The 15,531-nt window shown below is 41.9% G+C and overlaps 1 protein-coding gene across 5 annotated transcripts in view; it reads left to right on the forward strand.

Moving 5' to 3' along the window:
- Nucleotides 1-15,531, forward strand: part of LOC144611871 (ryanodine receptor 1-like) — a 479,550-nt gene that overhangs the window by 91,638 nt on the left and 372,381 nt on the right. For all 5 annotated transcript variants that reach the window (XM_078431182.1, XM_078431183.1, XM_078431185.1 and 2 more), the window contains exons 10-15: nt 338-412; nt 2,482-2,638; nt 10,888-11,052; nt 12,089-12,210; nt 12,693-12,879; nt 14,595-14,730. In XM_078431182.1, the coding sequence (XP_078287308.1) occupies nt 338-412; nt 2,482-2,638; nt 10,888-11,052; nt 12,089-12,210; nt 12,693-12,879; nt 14,595-14,730 (842 nt within the window). The remainder of the gene's footprint in view (nt 1-337; nt 413-2,481; nt 2,639-10,887; nt 11,053-12,088; nt 12,211-12,692; nt 12,880-14,594; nt 14,731-15,531) is intronic.

Raw genomic sequence — 15,531 nt, forward strand, 5'->3', positions numbered from 1 at the left:
GCTTTACAAAAGGAAGGAGAAAATAGACTGTACCTTTTTCCACCGTCAGCTGTTACGCCAAAACCTCACACTCTCCACATGGCACTTCGGACCCATAGCCTTGTACTTGCATCTCCACAGGGCTGCACCCAACGAGCTGGTAGAAAAATAAAATGGATTAAACATTGTTGGTGAAATAACAAATACGGACGATTATCAGACATAAGTATTAGTATACTAAATAACCCTAACTAAAAATTGTGTAAATCCTTGAGAAAATTACCCATCTTTCTGTGCCATGTTAGCTGTTTTAATTATGTACTTTTTCATAGAGTGGTATCCTTTTTATATTTTACAGGTTTGTTCATTATGAAGGTGGTGCAGTGTGCAGCCATGCCAGGTCCTTATGGCGATTGGAGCCATTACGCATCAGGTAGGGATTGCTCCTTCTTGGAGTAAATATCTAAGTTGCATTCGTTTATTAGATTAACAAGGGAAAAGTAGAAGGATGGCAGTAATAATTAATGGGAACTGTGCCTTCACTAATCTTTTTCCTGAAGTATTCCAGAAAATATGAGCTAAATTAATCAAGGAAACATGTTAAATGGATATCAAATAAATACATGTATTACATGTAATTATAAACCACTGAAACCACAACTAGAATATATTGTACAGGCCTCTTTATTGAAGAATAGGAAGCAAATGAAAGCCACTGGCTGGGATGGATTTGGAGTCTCAAAGTAAAGGACGGAGATAAGAAATTCCTTTGCTCAGAGAATAGTGAAATGTTGCACTTCTCTGCTCGAGAGTTGAAGAGGCTTAGTTGCTGAATATATTAAAATCAGAAAATTATAGATTTTTGGACTTTATCGTTGGGTTTTAAGCTACCGAAACGGAATATGAGGTGCTGTTCCTCCAGTTTGAGGGGTGTTTCTCTCTAGCAGTGGAGGATGCCCAGGTCAGAAAGGTCAGTGTGGGAATGGGAGGGAGAGTTAAACTTATTAGCAACCGGGAGATCCAGCAGGCCTTGGCGAACCAGGCACAAGTGTTTGGAATGGACAATGCTATGAACATTGAATTTTTCAATATTAGGTAACGAACCTACAACCAACCCCTCCTTTTTTCTCCCTGCTCTTCCATGGATACAGGCCCATTTCTCCCTTTTCTCTCGCCCCTTTCCCCTTCCACCCATAAGCCTTCCTCTGACTTCCCATTTCATACATCTCTCCTTATCTCACAGCCTTTTATCTTTTCATCTCTGGCCTTTAACCACCCATCTGTCAATTAAAATCTCTCAGCCATATCCACCTATCACGTCCAGGCATTGTCCAGCGCACAACCCTCTTCCAGCTTTCTCCTGCCTACTACAATTAGTCTGAAGAGGAGCCCCAACTCAATATTTCACTAATCCATGTACTCCATCCATTTACGAATCCATGGCTCATTGTGTGTAGTTCCCAGGCTTTTCGTGCAGCCCTTCTAGAGGCACAACATTTGCCACCCTCCAGTCTTCCGGCTCCGTACCTATATTTAAAGACGGCTCGTAAATATCAGCCAGGTCACCTGCAATTTCCTCTCGAGCTTCCCACAGTGTCCTCAGATATATCTGATCAGGTCTGGGAGATTTGACTACCTACATATGCGTCAGGACCTTCAGCCCCTCTTCGACCATAACAAAACACTTCCATTGACTGCCCTAAGTTCCCCAGTCCTCATGTATTTCTCTACAGTAAAAACAGAGGAGAAATATGTTGAGGACATATGTTGGCTCCACGCAGAGTTGACCACTTTGCTGAAGAAGAGCCTTGGCCCGAAACGTCACCCATTTCTTCTCTCCAGAGATGCTACCTGTCCCGCTGAGTTACTTCAGGATTTTGAGTCTATGATCACTTTGATTCCCACTCTCTCTGGTTACCCTTTTTCCCTTTATGTACATAAAATCTCTTGGGATTATCTTTACTGCTATCTGTTAGAGCTATGTCCTATCCCATTTTTGTCCTTTTTTTGCTTGCTCCTTTGTAAATTTCACATTGATTTCATCTTTACAGTTTTCTATGTAGTATTGGGTGGCACAGTGGTGTAGCTGGTAGAACTGCTGCCTCACAGCGTCAGTGACCAGAGTTCGATCCTGACCTCAGGTGCTGTCGGTGTGGAGTCTGCACATTCTCCTGTGCCCACGTGCTCCCGTTTCCTCCCACATCCCTAAGATGTGTGGGTTTGTAGGTTAATTGGTTTCTGTAAATTGCCCCAAGCGTGTAGAGAGTGGATGAAAAAACAGGATGACAGAACTAGTGTGTACGGACGATTGATGGTCGGCATGAACTCGGTGTGCCAAAAGGCCTGTTTCCATGCTGTATCTCTAAACTAAGTATACTAAAGACTTATATAGATGATTATGAGCAGGAGAGTTTTATTTAATTTTAGTCAATTTTATTTAATTTTATTCATAGAAATGTGAGTTGCCATCTGTTTTCTAAAGGATTGATGTTGTTCCAACAGCTGGAGTGGTAGCCACCTGAAATGGGGTCAGCCTTTCCGTATTCGCCATGTTACCACAGGCAAATATTTGGGCCTGGATGAAGAGAAAGGGCTTTTACTCTTTGAGCAAGAGAAATCAAACACCAAAATCACTTCATTTTGTTTCCGAATCTCAAAGGTGAGAGAAAATTGAGAAATAAAGGAATTAGTTTTCAGATACAAATTTATGTCAAGCTTCACATACGTTTTTCGTCTAGACAGAGATCATTATTCATTCTTGGTTTTGAGTTAGTTGATTGTGGGTGACAATATTTGTATGCTGCTCTGTTCAGAATGAATGATTTAACCTGGATATTCATTTTTGTTGTTACACATCACTTGCATGCTTTGGAGGATGAGGACCCTCTTTCATAATAATGAGAAGTACAAAGAACTCTCCCTGTTGAGAGAGTGTGAATGGGCGATTGAGGATGCTTGTGGTACAAACTCAGATCATGCTCCACTTGATTTTAGATCACTGGATCAGGAGGAAGCTTGATTAAAGTTTGATTAAAGCTTGATTAAAGTTAATTTGATATAATCAAGCATAAGATAGATCTTGAATAAAGTACCAGATCTAAATTTTTTGGCCTACTTGCCCAAGTATTGTAGATTCTGGCCCATTCCTTTTCAATGCTTGGCACTCCCTCTTAAATCAAATTTCACTGTACCTTAATTGGTACATGTGACAATAAATTGATCTTGAATCTTATCCTTTGGCTTTCATTCCAAACTTATATTCACTAAATTAACCTCTCATAGTTGTGTCCAATTTTGTTTTCTGGCTTAGATTATACCATTCCCTGATGGTTCACAGTTTCATTTCTCTTTAAGTGCCATGGCCTATATATGTCAGACATTTCCCCTCGTATTTTTAAGAGGGCTTTAGTAGATAGGGCAGAATTGATGATCCTTAAGCTATCTTGAGTCTGTCTGTATGTGAGAGTACTGTTGCTCATTTAAAAACATGGTGTGCCTGCTCTCCTTTCATGATTCCAATTTTTATTTTCTCTATCCTGTTGGTTTCTAAGCTTTTAGAATCTATGGTAATTTCAGGAAAAGGAATGTGTGTTACTTGCATAATTATTCTTTTGATTGATTCTGTATCTAGTTGGATAATTCTCTAAGGGTTATTTTCCACATGATTCAGACCCTATTTCTTCAAGTTTAATGTTCATTCTCCCGAGTGCAAAATGAGTTGTGACATAATGTGCTAGTGTAACTCAGCGGGTCAGACAGGAAAAGCCTGGCAAATGATAGGTGGATATGGGTGAGGGGAAGATTTTGATAAGCAGATAGTTGGACAAAGGGTATAGATGAATATACAATAGGTGTGAAATAAGGATAGTAGAGTTGTGAATTGTGAAGGCAGGGGAAAAGATTTGGGTGGAATGGGAGAGAGAAGCGACAAACGGGTGTGAGTCCAAGTAGCACACAGATGCTCATATTCATAGAAACATAGAAAATAGGTGCAGGAGGCCATTTGGCCCTTCGAGCCAGCACCGCCATTCATTGTGATCATCCGGAATCTTGGAATCATCCTTGATCAAACCCTCTCCTTCGACAAACACATCAAACACATCACAAAGACAGCCTTCTTCCACCTCAAAAACATTGCCCGTCTCCGTCCATCCCTCTCCTCCACAGCTGCAGAAACCCTCATCCACGCCTTCATCACCTCCCGTCTGGACTACTGCAACAGCCTCCTCCTCTATGGCGCACCCTCAAAAATCATCAATAAACTTCAATACATTCAAAACTCCGCTGCCCGTCTACTCACACACACCTCGATCCGTGACAATATCACCCCCGTACTTTATAAACTCCACTGGCTCCCCATCCCCCAGAGAATCCAGTACAAAATCCTCCTCATAACCTACAAAGCCCTCCATAACCTGGCCCCATCCTACCTGACCGACCTCCTCCACAGGCACACTCCCACCTGCACCCTCCGCTCTGCCGCTGCCAATCTCCTATCCCCCCACATCCGGACCAAACTCAGATCCTGGGGGGACAGGGCTTTCTCCATCGCTGCTCCCACCCTATGGAACTCACTACCCCAAACCGTTAGTGACTCCTCCACACTCACCACATTCAAAACATCGCTGAAGTCTCACCTGTTCAGTACTGCCTTCAACCACTGAAGGTCACCTCACTTTCTGTCTCCTTTCTCTGTTCATTTATTTATTTACTTATTTATCTATTTATTCATTTCCCTATGTTCTCAAAATCTCTGTAAAGCGTCTTTGAGTATATGAAAAGCGCTATATAAATAAAATGCATTATTATTATTATTATTATGGCTGATCATCCACAATCAGTAATCCGTGCCTGCCTTCTCCCCATATCCCTTCATTCCACTAGCCCCTAGAGGTCTAACTCTCTTTAAAATTCATCCAATAGGCCTCTACTACCTTCTGTGGCAGAGAATTCCACAAATTCACAACTCTCTGGGAAAAAAAGTTTCTTCTCATCTCAGTTTTAAATGGCCTCCCCTTTATTCTTAGACTGTGACCCTAAGTTCTGGACTCCCTCAACATTGGGAACATTTTTCCTGCATCTAGCTTGTCCAGTCCTTTTATAATTTTATACGTTTCTATAAGATTGCCTCTCATCCTTGTAAATTCCAGTGAATACAAGCCCAGTCTTTCCAATCTTTCCTCATATGATAGTCCCTCCATCCTTGTGACCCTATGCTGCACTGCCTCAATAGCAAGGATGTCCTTCCTCAAATTAGGAGACCAAAACTGCACACAATACTCCAAATGTGGTCTCACCAGTACAACTGCAGAAGGACCTCTTTAATACCTCTACTCAAATCCTCTCGTTATGAAGGCCAACATGACAATAGTTCACTGCCTGCTGTATCTGCATGTTTACTTTCACTGACTGGTGTACAAGGACACCCAGGTCTCGTTGCACTTCCCTTTTTCCTCATCTGACACCATTGAGAGAATAATCTGCCTCCTTGTTTTTCCACCAAAGTGGATAACCTCACATTTATCTATATTATTATACTGCATTTGCCCACTCACTCAACCTGTCCAAGTCACCCTGCAACCTCCTAGCATCCTCTTTGCAGTTCACACTGCCACCCAGCTATTTACAAACTATCAGTTGTAAATTTGCTAGTGTTACTTTTAATCCTATCATCTAAATCATTAATATATATTGTAAATAGTTGCGGCCCCAGCACAGAGCCTTGCAGCGCTCCACTCGCCACTGCCTGCCATTCTGACAGGAACCCGTTTATTCCTACTCTTTATTTCCTGTCTGCCAACCAATTCTCTATCCATGTCAATACCCTACACCCAATACCATGTGCTCTAATTTTGCCCACTAATCTTTTGTGTGGGACCTGATCAAAGGCTTTCTGAAAGTGCAGTTGCTCTCCTTCATCCATTTTACTTGTCACATCCTCAAAAAATTCCAGAAGATTAGCTAAGCAGGATTTCCCCTTCATAAATCCATGCTGACTTGGGCCAATTCTTTTACTGCTATCCAAATGCGCCGTTATTACTTTGTTAATAATTGACTCCAGCCTCTTCCCTGATGTCAGGCTAACTGGTCTATAATTCCCCGTTTTCTCGTTCACTCCTTTCTTGGAAAGTGGGATAACATTAGCTACCCTCCAATCCACAGGAACTGAGCCTGAATCTATAGAATATTGGGAAATGATCACCAATGCATCCACGATTTCTCGTGCCACCTCCTTGAGTACCCTGGGATGCAGACCATCAAGCCCTGGGGATTTATCAGCCTTCAGGCCCATCAGTTGACCCAATACTATTTCTCGCCTAATGCAAATTTATTTCAGTTCTTCTGCCTCCCTAGATCCTCTACCTCTAATACATCTGTCGGATTGTTTGTGTCTTCCTTAGTGAAGTCAGAACCAAAGTACCTGTGTCTGCCTTCAAGGGACCCACATTTGACTTTACTAATCTTTTTCTCTTAACATACCTAAAGAAGCTTTTACTATCCTCCTTTATATTCTTGGCCAGCTTACCCTCGTATTGCCCTTTTTGTTATCTTCTGTTCACCCCGTATTGCGCTTTTTGTTATCTTCTGTTGTCCTTTGAAAGTTGCCCAATCCTCTGGCTTCCCGCTACTCTTTGCTATGTTATACATCTTTTCTTTTAGTTTTATTCCTTCCTTAACTTCCCTTGTCAGCCATGGTTGTGTCTTACTCCCCTTAGAATCTTTCTTCCTCTTTGGAATGAAATGATCCTGCATCTTCTGGATTATGCCCAGAAAATCGTGCCATTGCTGTTCCACCGTCATTCCTGCTAGGATCTTTTTCCGGTCGACCTTGGCCAGCTCCTCTCTCATGCATTTATAGTCCCCTTTGTTCAACTGCAACACTGACACTTCTGATTTAACCTTCTCCCTCTCAAATTGCAGATTAAAACGAATCATATTAAGGTCACTACCTCCAAGCGGTTCCTTTACCTCGAGCTCCCTTATTAAATCTGGTTCTTTGGACAACAATAAATCCATAATTGCCTACTCTTTGGTAGGCTCCAGTACAAACTGCTCTAAGAATCCATCTCGTAGGCAGTTTACGAACTCCCTTTCTTGGGGCCCAAAACCAACCTGATTTCCCAGTCTATCTGCATATTGAAATCTCCCATAACCACAGTGGCATGCCACTGTTACATGCCAATTTTAACTTTTGCTGCAACTTGCACCCGATATCCAGGCTACTGTTTGGGGGCCTGCAGATAACTCCCATTAGTGTCTTCTTACCTTTACAATTCCTCAATTCTATCCATAGCGACTCCACATCGTCAGTCCCTATGTCACCCCTCGCAAGGGATTGAATTTCATCCCTCACCAACAGAGCTACCCCCCTTCTCTGCCCACCTGCCTGTCCTTTCTAAAGGATGTATAACCCTGAATATTCAATTCCGAGTCCCGATCCTCCTGCAGCCATGTTTCTGTAATCCGCACAATGTCATATCTACCAAACTCTATCTAAGCCTCAAGCTCATCCACTTTACTTCTTATACTTTGCGCATTCATATATAATACTTTTAATTCCTTACTCATCTCATTTTTCACATCAATTCCTATTTCACTTGACAATGGCGGGCATCAAAGCTTTGATCAGCCTGTCATTTGGTGGAGCCATTGGACTGATGTTTCTGATGCTTGGATGTGCCCTTCCGGAGTACAAGTAAACAATGTGTACCACGTTTTCATCACTAATTCAGGGAGATGTTTGTCAATTACTCCCTTTAATTGAAAATTGTTTTTATATAATGGAAGTTTAATTGGTTTTGATTTCAGTAGGAGATTAAAAAAAGAATTACAGGGTTTAAAACGAGGTTCAAAAGAAAGATGATTTGCTCTTTGGGGTCCATCTCCTCAGAGAAATGTAGAAAGGGGAGCAGGAATAAGTAATTTGGCCCTTTGAGCCTGCTCAGCCATTCAGTGCAATCGCGGTTGATCTTGATCAATACCATGTTCCCACTCTCTCTCTCCCTCCCTCTGCCCCCCCCCCCTCCCGTTTCCCCCTGCCTCTTGATGACATTTGTGTATCAAAATCGACCTTTTCATTTGTCGACATCACTATCCGGTAATATTTATCTACATCAACACAATCCTGATTTGCACATTCAGCTAATGTTCACACTAATTTGTTGTGTGATTTTTTTAGCTGAACGTTTAATGTGGTGATTGTATGGATGTTTGGGACAGGGGTCAGGAATGCTTTATGTTTGCTGCTATCGGCATTTTTGCTTTGTTTATTTAACAGTATCTCTTGATTTTTGTTTGATTGCTTAAATGAGATAGAATGTAAGAGAGGATGTAAAAAAAAAAACGGATTAATTGGGATGGGACCAGAAAATTAAACATTAAATTAGAGTGGGAGGGGACCAGAGGATACTCCAGTGACTAATTGAGCTGAGTAGCTGTATGTTTGATGACGTGTGGCCACTTTAAGCCACGGTGTAGACAGTTTCTGTAGAATGGCTCAGAGGATCATTGCAACTAAAATTATTTGGCGGCACGGTAGCGCAGCGGTAGAGTTGCTGCTTTACAGCGAATGCAGCGCCGGAGACTCAGGTTCGATCCAGACTACGGGTGCTGCACTGTAAGGAGTTTGCACGTTCTCCCCGTGACCTGCGTGGGTTTTCTCCGAGATCTTCGGTTTCCTCCCACACTCCAAAGACGTACAGGTATGTAGGTTAATTGGCTGGGTAAATGTAAAAATTGTCCCTAGTGGGTGTAGGATAGTGTTAATGTACGGGGATCGCTGGGCGGCACGGACTTGGAGGGCCGAAAAGGCCTTTTCCGGCTGTATATATATATGATATATGATATGATATGATATGATAATACAATACAATACAATACAATATATCTTTATTGTCATTGTACCCAGGGGTACAACCATACTCTCCTATCCCTTCGTGAGCTTTCTGTCCCGTTAACTCTGGTGTCTTTCTTAACTTTTCCTATACTCTCTTTCCCTTTAACTCCATCCTTGTCTTTCCAATTAGTCTCCCCCCACCCCCCACTATTTAGCTTAAACCACCTGTGTAGCAGTGGCAAACCTGCCTGCCAGAATGCTGTTCCCCTGCTTGTTGAGGTGCAACCCATCCCCTTACCCCAAAACAGATCCCAGTGGTCTAAGAATTTAAATCCCTGCCCCCTGCACCAGCTCCTCGGCCACACATTCAGATCCCCATCTCCCTGTTCCTGCACTTCACCAGCACGACGAAACTGGAAGCAACCAGAGATAACCACCCTGGAGGTCCTGCTTTTCAGCCTTCTTCCGAACTCTCTAAAGTCACGCTGCAGAATCTCTTTCCCCTTCTTCCCGACGTCATTTGTGCCGACATGCACTATTTCTGGCTGCTCACCTTCACCCTTGAGGATGCCCTGCAATCAGTCCGTGACGTCCTGGATCCTGACACCAGGGAGGCAACACACCATCCTTGAATTCCGCCTGTTGCCCCTGTCTGTACCTCTCACGATGGAGTCCCCGACTACCACAGCTCTTCCGCTTTGCCTCAGCGCCACGTTTTGCCTCTCTGACCTGCGTGCCGCTCAGACTGGCAGTGTCTTCTGTCCCGACAGCTTCCAAGAGGGTGAGCCTGTTTTCAAGGGGTACATCCCCCAGGTTCTCCTGTACTCCAAGCTTCCTTCCCTTCCACGGGTAGTTTGCAATCTAACGCTACGAACATTAAATTCTCGAATTTTATGTCACTAATCTTTACCCCCACCCCCCCAACCTTCTAACCACACCCCTCACTGCGCGTGCACCCATTTCTCCCCTCCCCCTCTCCTTCCATCTTCATTCCTCCTTCTGGCTTCACAATTCACAACTCTTCTACCCTTATCTCACACCTGTTGTCTTTTCATCTCTAACCTTTGTCCAACCATCTGTCTATCAAAAACTTCCTTCACCTGTATCCATCTATCATTTGCCATGCCTCTTCCCTTCCAGCTTTCTGCCCAGTCCACCACAATCAGTCTCAAGAAGAGCGCCAACCCAAAATGTCACCTATCCATGTTCTCCTGAGTTATCATATCATATCATATATATACAGCCGGAAACAGGCCTTTTCGGCCCACCAAGTCCATGCCGCCCAGCGATCCCCGTACATTAACACTATCCTACACCCACTAGGGACAATTTTTACATTTACCCAGCCAATTAACCTACATACCTGTACGTCTTTGGAGTGTGGGAGGAAACCGAAGATCTCGGAGAAAACCCACGCAGGTCACGGGGAGAACGTACAAACTCCTTACAGTGCAGCACCCGTAGTCAGGATCGAACCTGAGTCTCCGGCGCTGCATTCGCTGTAAAGCAGCAACTCTACCGCTGCGCTACCGTGCCGCCCTTTTGCTGCATGTTCCGCTGAGTTTTATCCAGCGTTGAGTATTTTTTTAATAAACCAGCATCTGTAGTTCCTTTTTTCTCCTCTAGTTCTGATATGCGTGGTTGGTGCCGCTAATTATTGCTCATTCAAATTGTAAAAGTATTTTGCCATAGATAGTCACAAAAACCTGGAGTAACTTAGCAGGCCAGGCAGCATCTCTGGAGAGAAGGAATGGGTGATGTTTCGGGTCGAGACCCTTCTTCAGACTAGTCACCCATTCCTTCTCTCCAGTGATGCTGCTTGTCCCGCTGAGTTGCTCCAGCTTTTTGTGTCTATCTACGGTTTAAACCAGCATCTGCAGTTCCTTCCGACATATTCCTAAGTATTTTGCCATTCTAAATGGAGAAAAGGGACCATCCAAAGTAATGGCCATTATCAAGAATATAAATGCAAGAACAATTATAAACTCATACTAGTGAACAAATGATTCTCATACAAATCACAACATGCTGTACATTGAAATGGGACTGAAACTAATTTTGCGCTTTCTTAGGATAAAATCGATATTGCTCATAAAAGGGATGTAGAGGGCATGGGAATCCCAGAGATCAAGTACGGTGAGTCGATGTGCTTTGTGCAACATGTGAACAGTGGACTTTGGTTGACGTATGCAGCAGCTGATACCAAAACAGTCCGCTTGGGACCTTTGAAGAGAAAAGTAAGTACATCTTCTAGCCAATTACACTTTTAAGGCTGAAATAAAATTATAAAGCTTGTAACCCATTATTTAGCCAAAAGATTCTCCCTTGGAAAGTGACCATTTTGTTAGTTTATGGTTTAAATTTAATTAGAAAGTGTGTTTAACATCAGTCTCAAGGCCTTCCACTGGTCCAAAATGCTAAGGCCCTTGGGATCCCGTGCAAGTTGGCAAAATGCCTTGGCAATAGGAGACTGTGGGTCAGGTGGAAGATCGTTTTTGTGATTGGATACCTGTGACTAGTGGTGCTCCATTGGGATCGGTGCTGGGGCCCTTGCTTATACGTGAATGATTTAATGTAGATGCAGAAGACATGATCAGCATGTATGCAGATGACATGAAGATTGGTGGAATTATTGAGGAATACTAATGAGTCTCGGACATACATCATGAATGGTTAGGTTGGGGGGAATATTACGGAACGGAGTGACTTCGGTGTGGTAGTTCCAGGACTTTGACCAGAATTACTTTAGCCAATTTTGTAAGTGACATTATATTGTCCAAAATGATTATCAAAGTGATTTACTTTAGGTTAATGAGAAGCAAATAACTGCAGATAGTGGAAATGTGAAAAACAAAATGCTGGAGGTACCCAGTGGGTCTTGTTCATTCATTTTGTTGATTATGATCACTAATTTGAAATGTTTAGTCCATTTCTCTCCAAATGCTGCCGGACCTGCATTGTATTGCCAGCATTTTCTGTTTTTATTCCATGTTACATTGACTTTGGATTACTTGTCATTGAAAAAACCTGCGCTCTGTGAAATATGCAAATATGCAAATCTCCCCCGTTGCATGTTTGAGTGTGTATACAACCACTCTGAATATGAAAATCTGTGACATTTGAGCATTGACTACTTGGATTAGGTACGAGCACCTAGCAAAAGGTTTTAAGTCCTATTAAAAAAAATAAGGAGAGACAGAAAAAAAAATCTACCTTTGCAAAGTAGATCTTTCAGCCTTAAATAAATAACCATTTAAAGAATTTTTGTTTTAGGCTATACTACACCAAGAAGGACACATGGATGATGCACTTTCACTATCACGTTCGCAACAAGAGGAATCCCAGGCTTCCCGAATGATTTATAGCACAGGCGGCCTTTTCAACCAATTCATTAAGTAGGTTCATTTTTGTCAATTTTTGAATGAAAGAAAGAACATTTTGGAAGCACACTCTCGGGCAGTCCAAATCAGTATAGAGTTTCTTTAAATGTTTGGGTGGATTTAAATAGTTTATTCTCTAAACAAATAATGATTGACATATGGCAGGCTTACAAAATGTTGTCATCTTATAATACTGTTTGACATAGCCAAATGAAGCACTTTTTAAACTTCTGTTGGATAATTCTACATGATTGTATTATATTACAAATGACTGAAATTCAAAACAATCTTTTGTCTCATCAAAATGTATTTATTTTACACATTAGCAGGATTCTGATTGAATATTCACTACTTTAATGATAATAAATTAAAAATATTTGTAGAAATGGCCAAATATTTTCATTGGGGCCCAAAGTTGGCTGTGGAATATTTAGAACAGTCGTTTTCAGAATTGATCTTCTATGTTTATTGTACTTTGTATTTTGTTTTCAATAAAGAGGTCTAGATATGCTAAGTGGAAAGAATAAGTCTTCAGCTCCAGTATCCTTACCTATTGATACAATAGTGCTGAGCCTTCAGGATCTGATCAACTACTTCCAACATCCCGAAGAGGAGCTGGCTCATGAAGAGAAGCAGACCAAATTACGCTCACTCAAAAATAGACAGAATTTATTCCAGGAAGAGGTAAGAAAACAACATTTTGGAATAGGAATGTGTGAAATTGTGTGGTTTCGGAAGTATTGCAAAGAAATAACTGGCAAACATGGCTTATGCCCCTCAATTTCATTTCCAGAATAGTGATTTCAACTCTAATATTTACCTATCCGTGAAGTAAATGATAATGCACTACCTTATTTAAATTCGGGACCGCCATTTACAGTAATGGGCACAATTAATGTAAATTCAAATTAAATTATCCATCATGCACTGCTACTTTAAAGAAGTCCTCCATGTACCCACTTGGGTGCCAGTTTACCCAGAGAAGCAAGTTAGATGTATAGGGTAGTGTGGTGTATCAGGAAGAAAATAGCTGGTACTATGTTTGCAGTGCGATTGTACACTAACTAAACGTAATTTACTTTCAACTATTTCATTTTCATCTCCACCAAGTCAATCTCCACCACCACACACTCTACACTGACAAACTGCATCACTGAAATAAAATCTTGGCTTCAATCAAATTTCCTGAAACTCAACTGCAACAAATCCGAAATCATCATCATTGGTCCAAAAACGCTCACCAAATCCACCCAAAACTTCATCCTCAATATTGATGGTCTCCCAGTATCCACCTCCCCTCACATCCGGAATCTTGGAATCATCTTTGATCAAACCCTCTCCTTCGACAAACACATCAAACACATCACCAAGACAGCCTTCTTCCACCTCAAAAACATCACCCGTCTCTGTCCATCCCTCTCCTCCACAGCTGCAGAAACCCTCATCCACGCCTTCATCACCTCCCGTCTGGACTACTGCAACAGCCTCCTCTATGGCTCACCCTCAAAAATCATCAGTAAACTTCAATACATTCAAAACTCCGCTGCCCGTCTACTCACCCACTCCCCGATCCGTGACCATATCACCCCCGTCCTTTACAAGCTCCACTGGCTCCCCATCCCCCAGAGAATCCAGTACAACATCCTCCTCATGACCTACAAAGCCCTCCATAACCTGGCCCCATCCTACCTGACTGACCTCCTCCACAGACACACTCCCACCTGCACCCTCCGCTCTGCTGCTGCCAACCTCCTGTCCCCCCCCATCCGGACCAAACTCAGATCCTGGGGGGACAGGGCTTTCTCCATCGCTGCTCCCACCCTCTGGAACTCACTACCCCAAACTGTCAGAGACTCCTCCTCACTCACCACATTCAAAACATCACTGAAGTCTCACCTGTTCAGCACTGCCTTCAACCACTGACCGTCACCTCACCTTCTGTCTCCTTTTTCTGTTCGTTTACTTATTTATCTATTTATTTTCTTCTCTATGTTCTAGTAATCCCTGTAAAGCGTCTTTGAGTGTTTGAAAAGCGCTATATAAATGTAATGCATTATTATTATTATTATTATTATGTAATTCAGTACTGATTATATTTGAACAAAGATGTTGGGTGAACTGGTGAGAGTAGAAAAGGAACACGGGGGAGTGGGTTACCTGAAATTAGAAAATCTAATTTTCATCTGAACATTGCAGTGAAATTGGATACACAATGTGGTCCAACCCATCATCCATAAAGCTACCAAGAGACATGATGGTGGCTTCACATAGAGTTTAAATGGTGTTTGATAAACTCAATCAATTTCTTGGAAATTCGGTGGTAGCCCCAAAAGGCACAAATCCACAACCAGAATTGTATCATGATGTAATTGTTGGTTGTACATTTTGTTATATTGTAGGGCATGATTCAACTGGTGTTGGATTCCATTGACAGAATGAACATGTATAACAGCGCAGCTCATTTCTCAGAGTTTGCGGGAGAAGAAGCAGCTGAATCTTGGAAGGAAATTGTTAACCTTCTTTATGAACTGTTAGGTGAGGAATATAAAAACAATACGGTGATGTTTTCAGTCTCCATCATGACAGTTAGGAACGGTAGTCTTATAGTTAAGTTACTGAACTAGCAGCCAGTGATCTCAAAGGCATTCTGAGTCCTACTGAAAAGCTCGGGTAACATATTCAGCTATTTGAACAAATCTGGAACTAAAGCCAGCCCTGGTAACGATAAACATAAAATTCCTAGATTATCAATAACCTATAAGCACGAGGGAAGGAAATGCACCTTCCTTATCTGATCCAGGCTATATGTGACTCCAGGCCCACCATGCGATTGACTCTTAACTGGTTCCTTAGTTCAGAGACAATTAGGGATTAAATGCCAGTGATGTCCAAATCCTCTGAACAATTTTGTTTCAAAAAAATTCACAGAATGTATAGTGATGATCATTGGTGTTTGGTAGAAATCTCTGATATAGTTGTATTTTCCTTTTTGGTTATTTGTCTCTTAATATATTGTAGAACCTATTTGTATTTGATAGATAACAAAAAGGATTTCAATAAATCCTGCATTGTTTACGTTAATTTAGCTTGCTATCGTTATTTATCAGACTATTTTCACAAAAGTAGATTGTCTTCTTATTTATCTCTGCTGTTTGAGGGAATATGCTGTGTACAAATTACCTTTAATTCTTTGTAATATTATAAAGCTATATACATTTTAAAACTATACCTTGGTCATGATGTCTTTTGCAGTATTCTGCGATCATGCTAGGTGCTACATAAATGCAAGCCTGTTCTCGATCATTTTCATGATCCACTGCTCTTCCACTTTCCCCA

The sequence above is a fragment of the Rhinoraja longicauda genome, chromosome 41 (assembly GCF_053455715.1).
Source record: "Rhinoraja longicauda isolate Sanriku21f chromosome 41, sRhiLon1.1, whole genome shotgun sequence".
In the NCBI taxonomy this organism is placed as follows: domain Eukaryota; kingdom Metazoa; phylum Chordata; class Chondrichthyes; order Rajiformes; family Arhynchobatidae; genus Rhinoraja; species Rhinoraja longicauda.